Source organism: Aedes albopictus, chromosome 3 (assembly GCF_035046485.1).
Source record: "Aedes albopictus strain Foshan chromosome 3, AalbF5, whole genome shotgun sequence".
Classification (NCBI taxonomy): Eukaryota; Metazoa; Arthropoda; class Insecta; order Diptera; family Culicidae; genus Aedes; species Aedes albopictus.
In genome coordinates, this window is record NC_085138.1 from 409,032,349 (window position 1) to 409,047,853 (window position 15,505).

Consider the following 15,505-nt stretch of genomic DNA (forward strand, 5'->3'; position numbering starts at 1 on the left):
ATGAAACTTAAGAGGATTTCTTACGAGTTTCAGAGACGTTATGCAGGCGTTTTCGGAGATTTAGGAAGGTCCCGGGTGTGTTACTTGGAGTCCGTGAGAGTTTTAAGGGGATCTTGGAGGCATTTTAGGAATTTCAGAGACCTATTCACAAAAACCCTTGGATTCAAGGGTGTTTCTGAGACCCCTTGATACGACGCTGACCTGAAATCCTTGAAAAACCCTTTAAATGCTATCAAACGCTCCGTTAACCTCCTGAAACTCCCTTGTAACGTTCCTGAAGCCCCCTGAAACTTTCTGAAATGCACCTGAAACCTCTTGCAACGCCGTTTAAAGGCTTTCGAGACCCCCTGAATCGCCCTTAAGGTCCGTTAGTTGCTTGCATAGCTTGAGTTTTGTTTAGGAATTTTCAATCCTATGGAGGCACCCTTATTTGGATTTCAGTATGGGACTTTTACATTTCGATGTCCCTGCTTGGGCCTGTTAGGGAACGATTCTTATATCTGATAGTTAATTTTTACCCGAATAGACGTGAAAGTAGGCCATCAAATTGACATTGCTTCGATCTCATTATGCTCTAGTACTCCAGAGCACTATAAGTGTGCATTTAACTTAGGAAAAAGTTCACTAGTTAAAATAGTACATTATACACAAAAATAAAACGTGTAATACCCATAGTGTTATTGAAACGCCCCTGAAGTTCCAGATTCAAGGATTCTTTGGAATTTTTTTTTCAGAGAATCCTCAAGAAAATTTTCCTACGTACTAATATCTTCCAATTCCGTGGAATATCTTCCAATGATTCCATCGATGATTTCTGTAAGGATTCCATCAGCAATTCCTTCAAAGATTCCTTTGGAAATTTATCTGACTCTTCATAGAATCCCTTCAGAAGTTCTCTTCAAGGATTCTTTTCAATAATCTTCCAGGAATTCTTTCAGATTTTTTTTCGTTGAGTTATTTGAGAAATACCTGCTGGGTTTTACTACCGGAAGTCCTTCTAGGATAACTTCGAGAAATTCTTTATGTATTCGATTAGAAATCCCCCCAGGATTTATTTCAGAAATTTACTCCAAGAATATTTTTGGAAATTCCTACACGCATTTCTCTAGAAAATTGTATAAGTTCATCCGGAATTTAGTTCGTGGTTGTTTTGAAAAATTACCTTAGTGGTTCCTTCAGAAATTCCCCCAGAGATTGTTTTGGTAAATTTTCCAGTGACTCCAGTAGTGGCTTCAGAAATGTAGAACTTTTTAATTCTTACCGAAAATATTAAAGAATATCTTCTGAGGATTCGTTGGAAATCTCTTCCAAGGATTGTTTCAGAATTTCATCCAAGGATTTTTTTTTTCAAAAAAGGTTTTAGGGAAACGAATATTTTTCAGAGTTTAATTCAAAAAACACTTCTGGGGTTTATTCAGAAACTTCTTTATGAAAACCGCCAAAAAGTGTTCCATGAAATAATTTAAAAAATCTTCCACAGATTGCTTCGGGAGTTCCTTCAGTAGCTCCTCCAGCAGTTATCTCTTAACCAATTCATCCAGGGTTCCAAGGTTCTTTCAGAAACTCTTTCAAGTATTGTTTCACAAAATGCATCTAGAGATTTTTGAGAAACTCCTTTAACCACATATTCGGAAACTTTTTCGAGAATTTCCTAAGTAAATCTTTCTTGGATTACTTTAAAAAAATCTTCAGGAACTCCTTTAAGGATTCTTCAGTTACCCATTTAGACAATTCTTCAGAAATAGCTGCAGGGAGTCATTCAGATAAGTCTCAGAAACTCCTTTCAGAAAATCATCCAGAGATATCATTAGAAATTTTGTCAAGGTATTCTTCAGAAATTCCTCTAAAGCATTGTCCGGTTAGAATCCGGACGCAAAGGATAATTTATTGTGACGCTCTAAATGATCATAATCATATTTTTTTCACTGCAGTCTGATCATAAACAAGTCCTCTAATGACGGAGAAAATTTCATCGATTTTCTTGCTACGAGTGAAAAGTTATTTCATATTGAAGACATGCGAAGGAAAAAAATCTTGCACAAACACGCTGAAAATTTAGGGTGATCAGGTACGATAGTCGCTAAAAGTGTTAATATCTCCAAAATCATTACGTGTGATGTGCTTAGATGTTGTTAACCATGCCATGAGGAAGTGTCCAAGGAAGATTAAAGTTTATGTTCATGGATAAATCTGCTTGGAATTCCAAGATTTGCCAGGAAGTTCGAGCTCTAGACATCGTTTTCTCACATCACGATTTTGACACCAAATGTGTACAAAGATGATAACCTCAAGAATCGCGTGCTGCTATTCAAAAATGCCCACAAGAAGAGGTTTGAGCTACTTTGGTGATCTATCACGACAGCCTGAGATGTGCAGTGGTGTCATCATTGTTGGATAGTGTTTATTAACGAAAAAACACTCAAATTTCGCTTCATTGAAATTCACTGATAAGCCCTTAATTTCGCAAGAATAGAAATATTTGGTAAAGTTTCTTTGGATTCCTAATCAGACTGGTAGAGGGTCTCAGGACACTACAGAGATAGCCCGATTGTTAAACAAATCCAGCTTTTTACGCTTTATGAGGGGTGATTGTTTTTTGACAGATGTTGCCGACAGCCCATGCAGCAACACAGTAGCCAAAAATTTCAGTTCATTGCTCCGGAATTGTCAAAAATTTTCACTATGAACCATTTCAGCTAGTAGTAACATTTGAAATGAATAAAAACATTATTTCTTTTCAGGATTGTGATCGTTATCCGCCACATTCAACCGTAGAACCAGTTGATACCGAGGAACTGCTATTATTCTTTGTTACGCCCGCTCAGTCTCCCATAATCTCCCAGGCCCAAACATTCCACCGAGGCTTCGCAAGGAGGGGAAAACAATGAATTACGTGATGGCTTATATTGGAAGAATCCTATCGTCCCTACGGGCCCAAGTCCGCCCTATTACACCTTTAATTGCGGGTAATTCGTGTATGGTGTCAATGTGGAGGCCTGATGATAATGCCTGGTGCCCTGCCGCCCGGTCGTCCAAACTTCCGTTGAGCCCTCGTGGAGTGGCTTCACCGACCGGAGTTGCACGAGCGGCTCTCGACTGTCGACGTGGCTTTTCTGGCACGATTTGTCCACCGGGCTTACATACGGATACGGGACCTTTTTGCTTCACATTCTACCAAGTTCTCTTCCGAAACCTTAACTTTCCTTCAGTTTCCGTCTGAGGTTGTGGGTGTGTAGTCCGAGTCTCCGAACTCAACTCAGGAGTGTTTAACCTCGCCGTCCGTATAAGATTTCTTTAGTAATTTTAGTAATGATCCAAGAATTTCCGACGTTGTTCTGGGAACTTCCACCAGGGGATTCCGGTAGTAATTCCCGGAGTAATCGTCGGTAGAAATTCCTGCAGTAATCGTTGGTTTGACTTCCTGATTAAATTATCGGTAGGCATTCCTTGAGAATTCCTTGCTGGGAATTCCCGGTTAAATCTCTGGTGCAAAAACTTAGATAAATCCCGGGTTGGAATTCCTTTAGGAATTCCTGGAGTAATCTCCAAAGGGAACTTATAGGAGCAATAGGAACCTGGAGGAAAAATTCTCACTGAATTCTACAGTAGTTTCTTCCGAAAATTTCGCACACTACCAATGATCCATAAATCATCTAACAAGTCATTTTGGAGAATCTTCCTTACTGAAGGATCCGCCAGAAATTGCTTCTGGGGAATCCTCGAGCAATTTCTCCTTAAGCAGTATCTTTTGGTCAATCTTCTATCAGATACTTCCAAAAATCTGCTGGCGATCACTTCCGGGAGATGTTTACGAGGCAATCCCTTTGATGTATTTATAATGTTTGTTGTGGCGGTAGCAATGGTAACAACAGGTAAAAATTTTTGACAGATCTGGAGCAGTGAACTGAAATTTTCGGCAACTGTGATGCTGCAAGGGCTGTCGGCAAGAATTGTCAAAAATGAATCACCCCTCACCACAGCTTAAAAAGATGGTTACGCCGAAGGGGTTGATGTTAAAATTTGCTACCATTGTGCAGATTTTTAAGGAAGCTATCACGGAAAAAATGAGAAAATGTATTAAAAATTAAATTTAATAATTTTAATGATATTTTTCCATGAAACTACAGTAAATTACCTTTTCTGTTTGTTATTCCACCTCTGAGATATAAGTGATTATCTGCGTCCGGATTCTAACTGGACAATGCTTTAGTATAATTATTATTACCATCAGTAATTTCCTAAAGGATTGCTTGAAAAGTCTTCATTGGATTCGTTCAAGAATTCCTCATAGGATCCTATAAGAAAATCTCCAGTAATTAATTTACAGATTTCTTCAAGGATGCTTTGAAAAATTTCTCCATATACTTTTTCCGAAATTCCTTCTGCGATTCTTCTATTGATTATTTCACGAATATTTTCAGGGATTCCTACAGCGATCTCTCTAACAACTCCTACAGACATTTATCCAAGGATTCTCTTAGGAATTCACCCGCTTATTCACTAACGAAGCATAAACATTCACAGGGAGTTCAAAGAATGTGAAGATGCCGAATATGACTTACTTAAGTTTCAGTTCATTTCAGTGAAGTAAACATATAGTTTTTGATAATGTGAACTACGTGGCTGGTGAAAACGTTTTTTTTATTGGGTAAAAATCTAATAAGTCGTCGACTAACCGCGACTAAGCAGTGAATTGCACAGTAGCTACTCAATTTTTTCTTATGTTTTTCTCTGAAGCAACTGGAGAAATTTGAATCTTTGGAACAAAGTCTGGAACTTCTATAAGTTTGCTGATAGATCGATGATATTTAATCATAATTGATAACTTCCTACTGTAGAATTTACATTCCCAACATTGTACACTGAAATGAACCAATAATCCTCAAAACTGTAGTTAATGCCGATCCCCCCTTTCAGTAGTAACAGTCAGTGGTGGATTAAGTGAAGCGCAGCCGGCAATGAGCGTAAATTTTCACAGCTTTTAACAACGAACCAGAGACAGAGCAGTGCAATACCGTACAGTGTGCGGTTTGCAATCCAAGCAACCTCTGGTCTGGACGGCCACACATGGCAGCCACGGCCCTCTACCAGTACCAGGCCTGCTGGCACCCAGTAGGCAGGGGTGTCAATGATTAGTGTGGCGGTGGCGGCGCAGCCAGCGTCGATACCTATACGACGACGACGCGGTCATTTACTTTAGTAGTGTTGTTGCTGGTATTTGCATCGTTTCATCCATACATGGGAAGCGTTTTAAGGCGAAAGAGAAATGAAATTCGATAAATTTCGCAAATAGAAACCGGGTGGCTTGTTGTAGTTAACAATGTTTTGCTTTTAATGCTGGTGTGGAGCATAAATCACACATCCTAGATGGTAGAGAAGTTGTGCGTAATGCTCACCGTGAAAGTTGTTCTACTTTGTTGTTGCGATAGCGATAAGGTATAACAAGTTTTCCAGGACACTAGAAGATTAACCCTATGAAGCAATAAAAACGCATCGAGCTTCTCCGGATAGGTTCGTCTACTTTATTTTGCGACTCGAGTTTGAATAATCTGACATTATGTACATCGAATGACCCTATGGATTGGAGTATACTGCACGAATTTATACTGGCCTGCTTACTCTTACGCGGAAATTGACGTTTGAGCGGTGTCGGCACCGATATACCAAAAAACATCGAAATTTTGAATGGCGCTTACGTCACTTTGCAGAATTACGGCAGTATATTCGGAAACTTTTTTTTTATTCTTCAATCACTTAACCTAATTGACAGCTCTTTTGTTCACTAGGGTACTGCATGAGCGATTCCTATTGGAAGCTGTACTTATATTTTGTACGTACAGTGTCTAAATGTATTCTATTCTGATTGTACTATATCGAACTGGTTGCCATTGCGCTGCTTTCACTTTCTACCCTATCATGGTAGAATGATGAGCACGAGGATGTTGATGTGTGGCTATTGTTTTTTTTTTCCTTTTTCCAGTCCGATTGAGGGTTCATTATGGGTTGCCGTTCGCCGATGTCCAACACAGAGAAAAATTTCTACTCAGTGACTGAGTTGGTCTTACTCAGAAATCGAAAAATCCTTGGTATTCTTACTCAGTTTCCGTTAAAAGTGAGACAACCCATTGCCATTGAGTTGTCCCACTTTTAGCTGAAACTGAGTAAGAAAACAAAGGATTTTTCGATTTCTGAGTAAGGCCAACTCAGTCATTGAGTAGAAAATTTTCTCGGTGAAGTATCCGGGTTCATTTGAGCCATGGCCTCAGAAGAGGGTCAGTGTTAGCTGCTCTCAGGGAGAAAGAGCAACCGATGATAGTACCGGGGTTGGGATCGAATCCATGACCATCTGCTTTTGAAGCAAACGTGTGACCAATTGCGCCATGGGATCTGGAATTTTTCGGAAACTTGTCCAGGAAATTTCAAGTGCGCTGTCAGATATTTTATTTTTAATACTTCAAGTTTAATCAAAATTTGCTGAAAAGTTAATCCAAAAATTTGTGAGTACTTCCTTAGAAAAGTTCGTCAAGAATTCTTTCAAGCCGTTCACTTGAATAATCTGCAATTATTACTTCAATCACCCATCATTTTTCTTGCATTTTGTTTCACGAAAGATTGATTCTAAAATTTCTCAAGTATAAAAGATTTTTTTTTAATTTTTAATAAAAACACCTTAAATTTCATATGAAAATACTAAACAATTGCCTCCAGTACTTCATCCCAATGATTCTGTAGCAATTTTCACAGGGATTCTTCACGGATTCCCCCAGGAATTCTTTCAGGAGTTTTTTTCGGTGATTCCTTCTGCGCTTCTTGTTGATGTTTTTTTTAGGTTGCGTTAGGGAGAAATTCAGTAGGGAATACTCGGAATCTCTTGAATTTCCTCTAAGTGTGTTTTTTAAGATTATTCTAGATAATCTAGTATGCTTCTGCACGGTTGACTCTTCCCAACTTAAGCTTCTTTTTGCATCACGTTAGGAATAATTCGGTGACGTAGTGTACGGTTTGGGTCAAAAATGACCCTAATGCCAAAGGAGGGTTCAAATTGTTGTTGAATATCAGTTTATTCAGCAGAATTTTCCAAAATCATTCCTAAGACGAAACTAGATTTATTTTGAATTTTTAGTATTGTATATTTTAACTTAATGCTAATTCGACGTACTGGACAAAATTTGAAAATTAGAAAACACAGAACGTAGATTGATTGGCAAATTGTGATGTGAAACTGCAAAAAAAAAATCGGGATGCGAACCCATCCCAAGTAACATTTTGATTATCAATTATTCTTGAAGAGGTTTTGAGAACCTTCACAAAACTTTATACCTGTTGTTTTTGTTTAATGATGATTTTAAGAACCTCTTCTAGTCTACTTGACTAAGAAATGTTTCTTAGGATCAGGGATGTTTTCGATCACCTGGCAATCGTTTGACTCATTTGTCCATAACTTAGTTAGGTTTCTGACTAATATTGAAATTCGGTGTTCAGCAAAGTTGTAGATTAGGGTTTTTCCTACAATTATCACCATAGACGCCGTGCAGAAGGGGGGTGGGGTTTGGATGTTACCCCCCATTACCAACACTGCATACACTAGGCGCCCCTCCGCCATTTTCCGAAATTGGGAAAACCCCTCCCTTGGCGCCACTTCTGTGCACGGGCCTGACTCTTTGAATGGATTTTCTGGACAAATGCCTACCTGGAATCCCCCAGAAAGCATTCTTGGGGTATTCACCAGGAAAAAAATCCTGAAAATATTCCCAGATAAAATTTCTGTCGGGTTCTTCAGAAGGAATGGAGTTCCCCGAAGGAATCTCGAGATAGAGTTTTTAGTAGAATCTTCGGAAGGAGTTTCTGGACGTATCCCCCGAAGAAATTGCTTATTAAATTCCAGTAAAAATCTCAAAACAAATGTTTTTATTTCCATTTTCAGGATGTTTTTCCAAGTTTCATTTTGATTAGCAAATAATCTTGTAGAGGTTTCCATAACCGTCATAAAACCTTACATCTTTTTTTTGGTTTTATTATGGTTTTACCTGGAACCTCTTCTAGACTATATGACTAAAGAATGTTACTAGGGTTTCGAACTAAATAAAGACTTTTCGATCTTCTAGTATCCTACACGTCCGATGATATGCATGTTGTTATGAAGTATATTACAAGAAAATGTTCGAAAATCAAGCAGCACTTAAGCTGTTTCCTACCATATAGGATTTTAATAAAGATTTAGAAAGTTTTTTGACAAATAGTATTTTCCAAAACTTTTTTTTTTCAAAAAATCCTCTAAGAGTTTTACTAAACATTACTGCATAAATGAGTTCACATACGTTTCTAGGAAGTTCCTAAGAGACTTTTCCGGTTTTTTTTTTTATTTGAATCTGCACTTCATTTTTCTTTACCGGAAATCTTTTCTTAATTATTTCTGAAATTTAGTCAGAGAACTGCACGAACCCTTCGGTATCCCACAGTCGTGAAATTTTGAGGTGGCATGCCTTCTTGTTTTTTAGGGAATGCTTCTAGGATTATCCCAAAAGCATTTCTTCGGATCCTTAGGTAGCTTTGAAAAAAATCTCAGAGAATTTGTTGAAGGAATCTCCAGAAAAAATTTCGGAGAAATTGATTGAGGACTCCTCTATTTTTTTTATATTCTCCATAATATATTCAGAAAATTCCATAATATTCAGGAAAAATATTGAAGAAATTTACGAAGAAGTGTCTGGAAGAATCTTCTGGAAATCTGAGGAACTTTAAAGAAATCTAACCTAAGAGGAGCTTCTGAAGAGGTCCTCTTTGGAATTCCAGGTGGAATTTTGGAATAATATTCCGGAATAATTTTTGGAAAAAAAATCTAGAGAATAATAAAAAAAACTTCTAGGGGAGTCGACCGACGATTTTTTGGTAAAAATCTATGGGGACCTCTTCACAAGCACTGGAACTTCTGATGGATTCTTCAACAAAACTTCTGGATGATTTCTTAGAGAAATTAGAAAAATAATTTCTTGAGAAAAAAGTTATGAGGGTTCGTTGCAGAAATTTCTTGGGGAACCCTCAGAGGAGTATTTTGGGAGAATTTCAGGATTCCTCGGATGAGCTTCTAGAAGTGGAAGTTCCCTAAACATTTCTGAAAAGCTTCTCGATGGATTTTTTAAGTATTTCTCAGAGAAGTTTCTGGAGAATTTTTGAACGAATTTCTGTGGGAATATTTTAAACGAATCCTCACAGAAACTCGGAGGACTTTCTAAGGAATGTTTGGATTGTTTCCAAGAATTTGTGGAGATTTTCTGGGAAGAACCGAAAAAATGATACACGATTTTCCTGACTAATTCTCGAAGAAATTTATGAATTTATATCCTTTTAGGAACTCCTGCAGGAATTCTTGAAATAATTACTTGAGAATTCTGCTGAGGGTTTTTGGGTGACATTCTAAGAAGAATTCTTTTTGAGTAATTTGTGAAGGCATCCTTGGAGAAAACCTCTTAGATTTTTTTAAAATAATCCTACTAAGAGGTTAGGGGGCAATCCTAGGATGAACTTATGAAAGATTGTTAGAGAAATCCTCGAATCAGTAATCTGAGGGACAAAGAAATTTCTATGGTATTCTTGGGAAAAAGTATACTGGATTCTTTTCGGAATTTCTGGAGGAAACTTTTGAGAAATTGCTAAAGCAGAGGCGTCTCGTGACTAGCAGACTGACCTGTTCTACAGATTACTATTTTACTAAATGAAAACACATTAGAGTTACTTTATACTATGCTTGCTGTTTTTTTTTGTTTTAGTATTGTGATTTTTAACATAAGCTGATTTTTATTTTCTTGTTTGTTAACCATTTTCTGAAAAATATTTTCTGCATTTTCATCACAAATAATGATGCGATTCGCATTCAGATGCACCTTAGAGCGACTTCCGAAGTTTGGTATCTCACATAGACTTTTAGAAAAATCCATTTTCGGTGGAAGTTCTCTAGTTTTTCTAAGTTTTCTAACGTTCTTCACACACCGACGATACTTGTTTTTTTTTTCAATCATGTCCAACATGCTCTCTCTTCCGCAAATGTTCGAAATTTCCACCTCCATAAATTGTTTTAGCTCGTATCATGGCCTCGAAGTTAAAATTTGGAAACCGTTGCCAACGAGCTAAAGCACATTCGGCACCCCCAGCTTCATCCACGCTGGATGTAATGCATAACAAGCGCGCACGACATTGGATGTGCCAAAATGTGCTCTAGCTGCGCAAGTTGTTCTCAGCCTACGTAGAACGACAAACCGAGAAGCCACAGTCCAAGCTTTCATTCATTTCTGGTTTTGCTACACACATGTAAACTTTCCACTGAAGAAGCTCTTTGCGTTTAGCTGTGTGCCTCGTGTGCAGCTAAAGGTTGCCATAGATATATTCTCTGATTTTTTCTATGAAATATTCGAACTTTCAAGAGGATTCCTTGTAGGAACTATCGGTAGATTTGAAGCATCTTTCAAAGAATTTTGTTAGAAGGTTTTGAAGGAATCAATCAGATCTTTTTAAACACAAATTATAGTAATACTGTCTTATTATGTATACTAGTATGAGTAATCATCATGACACGACACTTAACGTGTTGTCTGGATGAATCTAAATGAATACCTTTCGTTCCCATTGAGAATTGTAACTGTTATATTGTCTGAATTTGACATTATGAACTTATCCACCGAATAACCGAATTCACTCGGTTCGAAAATTTTGACATGAGAGCAGGGCCGTTTCCAATCAGAATTGGACGATTTTGATTGGAAATGGTCCCGCTCTTAAGTCATAATTCTCGGACGGAGTGAATTGTAGTCATCAGTGGATAAGTCCATTATTTCGTTTGGCAAGATGACTTGACGAATGCACGCTCGATTCATCCTCGTTGATCCTGTCCTCTTATCTCTTACACACGAAGATTCTGATTTTCCAGCTCAGTGATTTTTCCACTGAGTTCAGTATTTTCTCGATCTTTTTACTGAGTTCTCAACAGCATATTTAATTCGGTACACTCGGTAATCATGTTTACAGTTCACCAGTAACAATATTAAACGTGCATCTGTAATTTTTGACAGTTTATTTGCAGAACTCGTTAACGTATTTACAGAGTATTCTGAAAAAGGGATAACCGAGCGTACCGAGTTTAATCTGTTGAGAACTCGGTAAAAAGATGGGAAAAATACCGAGCTGATCTTAGTATGTACATGCATTTTGTAGGATACATAATTCACCGATGGTCAAAATTCAGCCAGTCCGAGAATTTTACACTAGAGCGGGGGCAATTCCAATCAAAATCATCCAATTCTGATGAGAATCGGCCCCACTCTAGTGAGTGAATTATGTTCATCGGTGGATTTGTTTATAGCGGGGTCGTTTCCAATCAGAGTTGGATGATCACCTAGGATGAACCAAACGCTATATCCACTTTTTTCTTCCGTAGAAGCTCTATGAAAATAAAAAGTAGTTTTGACATTTGGTTCATCCAAGGGCGCTCCCCTATTTGGTTTACCAGTTGCTCGTTCACCCAGAAATAAGGACGAAACTGTCACTTTGGCATTTTAAATATGAAGAATCTACCTTTTCTCTTCGTTAAATTCATCCACATTCATCCAATTCTTCTAGTCAATGAACTCTCCACCAATGAACAGAATTCTTCCGTCCGAGAATTTCAACACTATAGTGGGGTCATTTCCAATCATACAATTCTGATTGGGAACGACCCTGCTCTAGTGTTTAAAGTCTCAGACGGAATGAATCCTGTTCATCGGTGGATAAGTCCATTAAAAATCAATATCATACATAAAAATTCACGAAAATCTGAAACTGATCCATACTTTCAAATGGAAATTCAGTTAATAAACCGTTTCAGCAGAACTTATAAGACAATTTACCAAGGTTTCAGATAATAACTCAGTAGAACAGCAGCGTCTCTTCTAGTTAAAATGTCAAGAAAAACATTTCCGTCTTCTAAGAGCTTTTCCTATGCATACAGAAAAATATGTGAATTTCGTAAAACAGCAGACATTCAATGGAACCCATCCACCGATGAAGTCAATACATTTCACCGAAAAGAAATCTTTCCATCCAGCGCTAACAAAACCGTTCGTCGTCGTACATGGTCTTCGAGGAAAATTACCCCCGTCTGTCTGTATTCGAACCGAAATTGAGCGTATTTTTCCGATAAACTCCCGGCACACGGCATCTTCCGAAAATAAAAATCAGCGCGGTGCGGCCCGCGTGAATCATTCCGGCTCGGCTTAAATCAAAACAAATATATCCAATTCGAAGCGCGCGGCCGCTGCCCGACAAGTGAGTGAAAGACAAGTAACAACCCGACCCGAAGCGGCGCGGCGGCATCTTCTTATGAAAAAGGTGGCGCCGTCTTCTTGTATTTAGTGAAATCCAAACACAAAAACCAGATTTTTGTTTCCACAAAGTAGAAGAAAAAGTGCCATAGTTCGATATCGGAGAAGAACAGCGAGAAAAAGTGTGAAACCAATGAAGAATATTGCCAAAGAGGTGTAAATTGAGAATAAAAATAAACATTAGAAAGCGTCGCGTCTTTCCCGCGCAGTCGTCGCCATGACGACGACCGCGAACCGGTTAACTGCGATCTGTTGAGAGTAGTGCGGTGGCCCTTCGAAACCCTCCACAATCTGGAAGAAAGGCGACGCCGCGGCAACGCGTCCGATGCCCCAAATATTGTTGCAGAGTGCTGTTTTTTGTGTGTATTTTCTATAAATAACAACGATAAAATCGCGTGAGCGATACTCTCATCGCTTTTCCATCGGATACACTCCCGAATATCACACACCCCGGAGCGGAAAATCCCGAAGAGCCGTTATTAATGAACGTTTGGGTAAATATCGCTTATTTTAAGTTATTGTTATTGCTCGGCTGCTCGTCGGCTAACAGATTTATTTTCGGTTATATGACATTTATTGGAAATCTAGGAAATTCTGTTACGGTAGATTGGCAGTAGCTCGAGAGATAAGTCCACATTGACGCATCGTAAAGATCTAATCCCGGCGATAAGTCGGACGTGCTCTTCCTCGCAAATCCCTATCAGCTCTTCACTCTTATAGATAATTGCACGCAGATGATTGCACTCGGCTTCACTCCACCGTCTTCAGATACTGATCGAACAGGTGCAATCCCATGTCCCGCGTATACGAATCGTCATTCAGAATGCCATCCAGCTGATGGACGTATCCGGTGAGTTTCCGTACCGAATCGCTGCGGCCAATCACGATCTTCTCGTCGAAGAAGTGCGCCACATCCGGATCATACTGGGCCGGGTGCTGATGAGCCACGGAGCTCTTCTTGTGGATGGCATGCGTCACCTCGGCAACCAGCTTTTCGTATTCCATGGCCAACTTGAGCGAACTGTGCTCTTCGGCGATCATGGGATCGGCAAGTGATCGCAGTTCATGCTGCGCATATTTGTAGTCTGGATTCAGCATGGCCCGTTGTCCACGCTTGCTTTGGTATTTCATCAGCGTAATAGCGTCTGACCAGGCCTTATCGGCAATGTTACGATACAGTTTCTCAAACCCTGGACGATCCTTGAAGTGCTGATTGAAGGCCGTCGACAGGAACAGGAAGTCGAACGACTGGTCCAACAGCTGCGTCGTCAGGTCTGCGATCTCCGACGTCACGTACTTGTATCCGGAGAACCTCGCCGTACATTTCTCTAGAACAAAACCACATTTAGAACAATTCACTCTCCAGAACCTTCGTTAACTCACTCGTGTCCGCCATGCAGAACTGATCCGACTGGGCAGCGTTAGCTGCCACTACGGCCAGAATCACCACCAACGTTACCTTAACCAAGCACGCCATTCTTTGTACTACTAGGCAAGCCTATCCCGCACCACTATCCCGTACTAATTCGCGCAAAGAAATGAGAATCTAGGTTGAGTGGACAAGTGCTTATTAATACCGGGTTGACCCGAAAAATTCCTTTATCACACAAATCGTCTTCAATTGATTGAGCTCGTGTGGCGCGGTGGTGACTGGTGACTATCCTGTCGTCGCCGCCGACAACAACGGTGATATCAAAGAGGCAGCTTATCTGCTTCTGTTCGTCTTCGTTGTCGGGCGCCGTAAGCTCCCGATGGGAATCAATGATTCCGTTTGGGAGATAGGCTACTAGGTATCTAGTCGGCAAGTGAGAGAAAGAGAAGGTACTTGACTTTATGGAGGCCGCGAGCGGAACTGCTACTGTTTGGAGCGGGCGATTAGTTGCATTTCACAGATGTCCCGACTAGTGGTGAATGATTTGTTCATGATCATTTTTTGTTTGCTTTCCAGCATTATCGTATGTGTGTCAAATAATTCTTATAATCTAATTCGTTTCTTTCTCTTTTCTAATTCACAGGTAATTATTGGCTCTTCGTACTGTAAAGAAACATTGACACCGTCTACGCCAAAGTTTCCGGTATTGTATGAAAGACTGTGTTCAAAACGTGGAAATCTTTCAAAATATCGCAGAAAGACTCACTAGGGCCATCGAAAGGATTAAACTAGCATCAACTAGATTATCGTCGGATAGCCCTTTATGGCTTGGTAAAGTTTGCTGAAAATAAGTTTTCTTCTATTATGTAGATTATTCTCGAGGTATAGGAAATTTTAAAATGTCTAAGATTCGCTAGCGCCAGCTAACGAGTTAGTCTTGAATTGAATATCTTATTGCACGGATAGCTCATGATGTCCTGCTTAACCTTCTTCGTGCATTAGCTGACGCTCACCTCGCTGATGTAGTGCACGTTTTGGGGTCTTAGTGACCCCAATGCATGACGAGGGTTAACTCTACCGAAGACGAAATTCAATTCGTCTTAGCAGACTGATCCGTCTGTTGCGGAAGATTCCCCTACTTTCATCCTCATGAGCGTTGAGATTTAAATAATTATAAACAATCCCTCCTGGATTCTGCAAAGAAACCCTAAGGAATTATGGAAAGAATTCTTCCAGGATTCTGCAGAAAAAACAGGGATTCTGAAGAGAATCCCTCTAAAATTTTGAAGAGAATCCAGGACTGTGGAGAAAATCCTCCAGGATTCTGAAGAGAATCCTCTCAGGATTCTTAAAATATTCCTCTCAGGATTCTGGAGAGAATCATCTCAGGATTCTGGAGAGAATCCTCTCAGGATTCTGGAGAGAATCCTCTCAGGATTCTATGAAGAATCATCTGAGAATTCTGAGGAGAATCTTAGGAGAGCCCTGTCGGGATTCTGAGGAGAATCCACTCAAGATTCCGAGGAGAATCCTCTCAGGATTCTGAGAATAATCCTCTCAGGATTCTGAGAAGAATCCTCTCAGGATTCTGAGGAAAATCTTCTCAGGATTCTGAGGAGAATCCTCTCAGAATTCTGAGGATAATTTTCTCAGGATTCTGAAAAGAATCCTCTGAGGATTCTGTGGAGAATCCTCTGAGGATTCTGAGGAGAATCCTCTTAGAATTCTGAGCAGAATCCTCTCAGAGTTCTGCGCAGAATCCTCTCAGAATTCTGAGCAG

At 39.5% G+C, this 15,505-nt stretch overlaps 2 protein-coding genes across 2 annotated transcripts in view; one reads left to right on the forward strand and one right to left on the reverse strand.

Moving 5' to 3' along the window:
* The window catches only part of LOC134289765 (neurogenic protein mastermind-like), a 124,267-nt gene extending 109,425 nt beyond the window's left edge, over window positions 1-14,842 (forward strand). The window contains exon 2 of the mRNA XM_062856217.1: window positions 14,369-14,842. Within this exon, the coding sequence (XP_062712201.1) occupies window positions 14,369-14,494 (126 nt within the window). The 3' untranslated portion in view covers window positions 14,495-14,842. The remainder of the gene's footprint in view (window positions 1-14,368) is intronic.
* LOC109402140 (ferritin light chain-like) lies at window positions 12,887-14,077 on the reverse strand. Its single transcript, XM_062856219.1, has 2 exons — window positions 13,737-14,077; window positions 12,887-13,681 (listed from the first exon to the last, which is right to left on the reverse strand). The coding sequence occupies exons 1-2, from the start codon at window positions 13,828-13,830 to the stop codon at window positions 13,104-13,106; spliced, it is 672 nt and encodes a 223-aa protein (XP_062712203.1). The 5' UTR covers window positions 13,831-14,077; the 3' UTR covers window positions 12,887-13,103.
* Window positions 14,843-15,505: the final 663 nt, after the last annotated feature.